General features: G+C 54.8%; 1 protein-coding gene across 1 annotated transcript in view; it reads right to left on the reverse strand.

Moving 5' to 3' along the window:
- FAM109A (family with sequence similarity 109, member A) overlaps window positions 1-5,787 on the reverse strand; it is a 7,551-nt gene extending 1,764 nt beyond the window's left edge. Inside the window, exons 1-2 of the mRNA XM_011997936.1 lie at window positions 5,610-5,787; window positions 7-365 (exon numbers count right to left, since the gene is read on the reverse strand). Of these exons, the coding sequence (XP_011853326.1) occupies window positions 7-329 (323 nt within the window). The 5' untranslated portion in view covers window positions 330-365; window positions 5,610-5,787. The remainder of the gene's footprint in view (window positions 1-6; window positions 366-5,609) is intronic.
- Between the last annotated feature and the right edge of the window lie 1,679 nt (window positions 5,788-7,466).

Here is a 7,466-nt window from a genome sequence, read left to right on the forward strand (position 1 = left end):
CGCGACAGGGCCTTGACCCAACCCTCCATGGCGGCCTGACTCTCAGCGGCCAGCACGTAGGTGCGCGCCCGGGTCCCCGCGAAGCGCACGGCGAAGGCGAACTCCTCCGCGGCCTCCACCAGCTCCACGGTGCAGCCCTCCAGGATGATGACGCCCACAGGCTCGCGGCTGGCCGCATCCTCGAAGTAGAAGAGCATGTTCCCGCGCAGGACGAACCAGCGCCGGTGGTAGGCTGCGTGTCGCCCGCCCTTCTTGTACAGGAAGCCTGCGTTGTCCACTGGGGCGTCGCAGGTGGCGTAGAAGGCCAGGCTGCGCTCGTTCAGCTTCATGGCGGCAATCGCCGGGCCTGGAGGGGAGCCCGGGGCCTGGACCCCATGGAAGGGCTGTTACGCACAAGGCCACTGATGCTAGGTCACCCAGTGCCCCGAGGGGACCTTGCGGCCACTCTACATCCCCGTTTCACAGATGAGGAAACTGACACTCACAGGGTGGAAGCAGGCAGCCCATGTGCCCACAACTCCTAAGGAGCAGAGACAGGACTGGAACCTGGGTCTCACCAGCCTCCCCAGACAGCCTCATAACCTCCTGCCCTCCTGTATCCCTGAAATAATGTTGTGAGTTCCTGCCGCATGCCAGACATTTCAGAGGGATGAACTCACTTGATCTCACAATAGACCTTAGGTTACAGGGACTGGCCTGGCTTGGGTTCAACAGATGAGGAAACAGGCACAGAGAGGTTAACTGCTTCCCTGGTGTCACAAAGCAGGTTGGGCAGGGCTGAAATCCAAACCCAGGCCTCATTTCAGGCGCTGCTGTTTCCATCATCCCAAGAACAAGACCAGCTGGCCTTCTGCAGTCTCTGCCAGGTCCCAGCCCTGACTGTGGTTCGACCTTGGTTTGTCCGTCCATGAAATAGGGATATGGGCGGAACCAACTTCAGAGACTTGTAGAGATTGACTTCATTCATGGAATGTTTATTAAGCATCTACTGTGTGCCAGGCACTGTTCCAGGCCTAGGGATAGAGCAAAAACAAGACGGACAGGGTCCCTGCCCTTGTGGTGTTGAAATGCCACTGGCAAGTGAAAGGGAGCAGACAGTTAACAGATAAGATGTCTGCCAGGTAGTCTCATGTCCTGTGGAAAATAAGACAGGGGCTGAGCGCAGTGTCTCACGCCTGTAATCCTAGGGCTTTGGGAGGCCAAGGCCGATCCTTCTCACCTGAGGTCAGGAATTCAAGACCAGCTTGGCCAACATGGCAAAACCCCATCTCTACTAAAAATAAAAAAAAAACAGCCAGGTGTAGTGGTGCACACCCATAATCCCAGCTATTTGGGAGACTGAGGCAGAAGAATCGCTTGAACCCAAGAGGCGGAGGTTGCAGTGAGCCGAGATCACGCCATTGCACTCCAGCCTGGGCAACAGAGCAAGACTCCATCTCAAAAAAAAAAAAAAAAAAGCCAGGCCTGGTGGGGAGTGCCTATAATCCCAGATACCTGGGAGGCTGAGGCAGGAAAACTGCTTGAACCCAGGAGGCAGAAGTTGCAGTCAGCCGAGATCGCACTACTGCACTCCTGCCTGGGGACAGAGCCAGACTCAATCTCAAAAAAAAGAAAGAATCTGGGCAAACATGCAAACCCAGGGTTAGGCTGACTTACAGGAAGGAGGGGCAGGGGGGCGTCCCATGCCATTTAGCATAGAGGACTCTAACTCCATGCCGTCAGCCACAGTGACCCCATTCACTTTCCCCCAAGGAGTATACGATGGGGCAATGCTGGCCAGGAAGGACTTATCGGGAGGTGGCATCTGCGTCCCTGGCCTGGCCACCTTCCCTTGGGGTTTTCCACGGCCATTTTAAGAGCCCACCTTATCTCCCACTGTAGAGCCTCAGCCTGCATAGGATGGTAGCTACATTTTTCAAGAGGCAAAGCATATAAAGTCCTGGTACGCAGTAGGCACTCAGTGTTCATTGCCCTGCCTGGGTGGCGTCTTTCTCAGAGCCTGGTGGAATGAGGTCAGGGTGGTGGCTCTCCTAGGAGCAGCTGACCGCAGTGAGGCCCTGTCGGACTACCTGACCTAGGGTGGAAGGGGTTGTCCTTGCCACCTCCTGTCACCCACACAGGCAGTCAGGGAAGGCTTCCTAGAAGAGGGAACATGAATTGTGACTTAGAAACTGAGAAAATGCCCATCAATGATAGAGTGTATAAAGAAAATGTGGTATATATACACCATGGAAAACTATCCAGCCATAAAAAGGAATGAGATCATGTCCTTTGCAGGGAAACAGATGAAGCTGGAAGCCATCATCCTCAGCAAATTAACACAGGAACAGAAAACCAAATACCGCATGTTCTTACTCATAAGTAGGAGTTGAACAATGAGAACACGTGGACACAGGGAGGGGCAGAACACACACGGGGGCCTGTTGGGTGATGGGGGTGAGGGGAGGGAACTTAGAGAACAGGTCAATAGGTGCAGCAGGCCACCATGGCACACGTATACCTGTGTGACAAACCTGCATGTTCTGCGCATGTATCACGGAACTTAAAATAAAAAAAGAAACTGAGGTCAGTCTGTCCTGATCTAGTGGGGGGCCAAGGCCAGAGCTCCCAAAGTCTCCAGGTGTTGAATCCCTACCCTGCCTCTCAGATACAGCTGTCCCTCTCTAAGCCACAGGGATTCACGCATTCCCCACACCACCACCCATCAACTCCCATGTGGATGCTGGCCCCAGTTCTCACAGGACCCTCCCACCCCACTTGCCCAGTTCCGCTCCTACCTCTCAGGCCACCACTCGCCTCCCTGCCCTCTGTTCAGCTCCAGCCTCAGCTTGCTCTTCTCTGGATTCAAATGTCAGCTCTGCAGCATCTGGGCTGGGGGACCCCAGGCAGGCTATTAACCTCTCTGGGCCTCCGTTTCTGCATCTGTAAAATGGGATCGTAACAGTGCCTAAGTCAGGGCTGTTGTGACAATGATACAGTGACTACACGGACTTTGCGGAGCACGGGGCCAGGCACACAACGCCTGCTAAGCACAGCTGCAGTTCACATTCTTCTTGGCTTTTCCCCAAACGTCCCCGTGTCATACTTCTGATCTCAGCAAATGGCCCTTGGTTTCCCTCTCACCCCCACATCTGATCACATATCAAGTCCAGTTGATCCCCCTTCTCCAGCGTCTTCCAAATCAGTTGCCTAATCTGTCCACTCCACCTCCCCATTCTAGGCCCCATCACCATTCACTGGAACGGTTGCTGTAGCCTCCACACAAGTCTCCTTGCCCCCCCACCCGTCCATGTTCCTCAAGGTAAGATCCAAGCCTCCTTCCTAGGCTTTTCTCCGAGCCACACTGAAATCCATTCCCCACAGAGGGATCCTGTGAAAATTAAGTCCAATCACACTCCTTCTCTGCTCTAAACCCTCCCATGGCTCCCTGCTTCTCTCAGCATAAAATTAAATCCTTAGGCAGGGTGCGGTGGCTCACACCTGTAATGCTAGCACTTTGGGAGGCTGAGGCCGGAGGATCGCTTGAGTTAGAGACCAGCCTGGACAACACAGCAAGACCCTACCTCTACAAAAAATAGAAAAAAAATAGCTGGGCATGTTGACACAAGCCTCTAGTCCTAGCTGTCTGGGAGGCTAACATGGAAGGACCCCTTGAACTTGGGAGTGATCATGCCACTGCACTCCAGCCCGGGCGACATAGTGAGATCCTGCCTCAAAAAAAAAAAAAAAAAAAAAAAACAGCCCAAGCCTCCCATGGCTTCCAAGTTCCCTTTTCCTACCTCTTTCCCCCTTGTTCACTCAGCTCCAGCCATCCTGGCCTCCTTTCTGTTCCTTAAATACACCAGATACATCCCCACCTCCAAGACTTGGTCCCGGCTGTCTGCCTGCAGGTCTTCACAAGGCCAGTTCCCCATCCTTTGGTCTCAGCCTAGCTGTCACCGCCTCAGAGAGGTGGTCCCTGGCCACCCTATGCATAAGAGGCCCTCCAGTCCCTCTCCTGTGCCTCCACCTGAAATTATTAATACCTGGGTCATTTTTGCCTGCTCTAGGAAAGCTGGGGCGTTTGTGGTCTGAATTCCAGTGCCAGGCATGCAGTAGGTGCTCACATAGCTGTTTGATTCATTCTGCAGGTATCTTCTGAAACTTCTCGACGGCCCCATGACAAGGGGTCTCACCCCACATTCACAGATGTGGAAATGGACACAGGGAGGTTCAATAAGTTGGCCAGAGGCATACAACTGTGCCCAGAATCACATGCTCCAGGCAAGCCACCCAAATAAAGGAGCCGATCTTGGGGTCTCTCCACCCCATCAAGGCCAAAGGAATAGCAACTTCCCTCCTGCTCAGCAAACCTCCTCCCTGCACTGCCCAGATGGAGGCCAAACTGCTTCAAAGTCACCAGCAGGCACAGGACCCAGCTCTGCCCATGACCCCTGCCTCCACCAGAACAGGGAAGGCAGGAAACTGCAGGGGCACAGGCTCCAGCCTTGCCTGGAGCGAAGGCCTGGTCCCTGCCTTATCTCCCCACACTGTTTTCCAAGAAGTTCAGAGTCCGCTGTGGGCACTGCTGCTGATTCAACAGCCCAGGGCCAGACAGGAAGCTGGAGGGAGCCTGGCCCCGTGCTGCTCCCAAGGCAAAGTTCCTGCCTCTGCAGGTCCAGGCTGGAAGGCCTTGGACAAGTCGTTTCACCTTTCCAAGCCTCAGTTTCCTCGTCTGTTAAAATGGGCTGTGTAGCAAGGGTCCATGAGCTAAAAGAAGGAAAACCCACTGGCAAACTATGGGAAATGGATTGCAAATATTAGCTGCTGTGAGTCGGGGTTTTCTCAGCCTCATCTGCAAAATGGGGATGTTAACTTCCATCCCTCTATGGGCTGAGTGAATTTACTCCTGAAGAGTCATTTTGCAAAATGCTTTCAGGGAAAGAGCTGTCAAAAAGGCAAATAATTCATCCAAGATCTCCAGGGGCACAGCTGGCCCTGGAACCCAGGTCTCTGGGGAGACTGAAGCATGGCATTTTGGCACTCACTTTAACGAAAGAAGCCAGAACCACAGGTTCTGGGGTTGAATCCAGCTGCCCTCAGTGTCCCCCAGCAGCGGGCGTGGGGAAGAGGGTGTGGCAGGCACAGGCTGAAAAACATGTGTGCCAAGAACACTGAAGACCAGCCTGTCCGTCAGCGCAACAGCAGGGACCCCAGGGACGTGCCAGCACCGCCGTCCAGACACAGGCAGCCCCCTTGCCCACGGCAGGGGCTGCTTCTCCAGGTGTGGCCCTGCTCCCGGCTGCTCTCTGTCCCTTTGTGTGTTGTGCGTGGCAGCTCTCTTAAGTTCCTTAAAGGACAGTCAGGGCCCCAGATGGGTGATCAGCGGCAGAATAGGGGGCTTGTCCGCAGTCCCCCACAGCGGCAGATGTCCCTATGGGCTGAGGGCGGGGAGGGTGGTCATCGGCCAAGTTCGCCTCGGCAGCTGGAGAAGTGACCACTGGTGCAAAGTCCCAGCAGGGAAGATCCCCGCAGCGCGCTCTCCAGGTGGCCGGGGAACCCCGAGGCCCAGGGCGGCCTGACCCGGGTCCCGTGTCCCGGTGCAGGTCCCCCCGCCAGGCCCGCCTTACCTCGCAGCGCAGGCCTAGGGCGGCGACGGGACGGGAGGCGCGAGGCTGGGGGGTGACCCGGCCATGGTCCAGGACTGGCCCGGTTGCGGCAACGGCGGCAGCAGCGCTTTGTCTCCTGGGCGGCCGGGGCGGCGCAGCCGCGGGAGAGCTCAGATCCGACGGAAGGAGGCGGGAGCAACCGGACAGTCCGCGACCCACGGGCGCGCCCCTTTAACCCTTCCCAGCCTGCTCGCGCCGGGACCGACCTCGCGTTCTTCCCGCCTCCCGATTGGCCGGCCCCGAACCGGCACGCCCCCGGATTCGCCACGCCCCCGTGAGCCCGCCCTCGAAATCACTCTTAAAGGGTCCGCTCGTGGCTCTCGACTCCCCAGTGCCCTAGCCCAGAAAAGAGGATTCGAGCCCGGGAAGCTCATTGCGATTCCAAAGGTAAGGACCGGCTCAGGTCGTGGATTAGCCTGGAAAAAGCATTTGGGGATCCTGGGCGGGCCATTCGCTGAAGTCCTAGGCTTAAGTCCAAACTCCCCCTAGGACAAGGCAGGAGCCAGTAGTTCAAGACCAGCCTGGGCAGCATAGGGAGACCGCCATCTCTACAAATAATAAAAGTATTTGCTAAACCTGGGTTGCCAGGTTTAGCAAATTTAACTCCCAGTTATATTAGAAAAATAGCTCTAACTCCTGAAAAATGTGTAATTGGCAGAAAACAGCTGAATCCAGTACATTTCCATACAGCACTGTTCCATACGGACAGGGCGCCTCGCAAGCTTCCCCTGGCTCCAGGTGAAGAAAGTTCTGGAATGGGGCAGACTTGAGTTCGAGTCGCACTAGGCCACTGAACACTGTGTGAGCTTAGAGAAATCATTTCACTTCTCTAAGCCTCCGTTTCTTCATCCGGAAAATAAAGACGATCATGATATGTAAAGTGCACGGCACAAAAGAAAGCTCTCAAGAAATAGGAATTGCTGTTGTTTTTGCCCTGCCCAAAATAACACAGTTCCAGCTCCTTGAACCCTTCCTTACTTCCTGTTCCTGACGCCTCTTCTCCACCACCTGCCACCTCCCAATCACTATTCAGTCCTGGCCTGAAAGCAGGAAGAACAGGTCAGACCAGGCTCAGCTCTCCATCGTTCAGCCTCTCACTAAGTGCCTACTGTGTGCCAGGCACTGCTCCTGAACCAGGTAAGTAGGTGCAGCCAAGAATCAAGACAACACAAATGAGTTCTGTAAGTTATTCATGCTAGGACTGTACGCTAAGGCAATGGGGCAGAAAGCCTGGGAGTGCAGTTTTTGTTGTTGTTGTTGTTTTTGTTTGTTTGTCACGCAGGTTGGAGTGCTGTGGCACAATCACAGCTTGTTGTAACCTGAACTCCTGGGTTCAACCAATCCTCCCACCTCAGCCTCCCAAGTAGCTGGGACTACAGGTGTGCGCCACCACACCCAGCTAATTTTTTGTAAATTTTTTGTAGAGACGGAGGGCCTTGCTATCTTGCCTAGGCTGGAAGTGCAGCTTTTAGACAAGGTGGTCAGGGAAGGCCTCTCTGAGGAGCAGAGACCTGGAGGAATGAGGGAGGGAGCCATGTGCTATCTGGAAGAAGGATGTCCCAAGCAGAGGGAACAGCAAGTACAAAAGCCCTGAAATGGGGCCATCCTGGGCATGTTTGAAGAACAACAAGGAGACCAGTAGAGCTAGGTGAGCAAACGGAAGAGTAGTAGGAAAATAGGTCAGGTGGCTGGGCGCAGTGGCTCACGCCTGTAATTCCAGCACTTCGTGAGGCCGAGGTGGGTCAATCACTTGAGGTCAGGAGTTCAAGACCAGCCTGGCCAACATGGTGAAACCTGGTCTCTACTAAAAATACAAAA

The sequence above is a fragment of the Mandrillus leucophaeus genome, unplaced genomic scaffold (genome assembly GCF_000951045.1).
Source record: "Mandrillus leucophaeus isolate KB7577 unplaced genomic scaffold, Mleu.le_1.0 Scaffold55, whole genome shotgun sequence".
Classification (NCBI taxonomy): Eukaryota; Metazoa; Chordata; class Mammalia; order Primates; family Cercopithecidae; genus Mandrillus; species Mandrillus leucophaeus.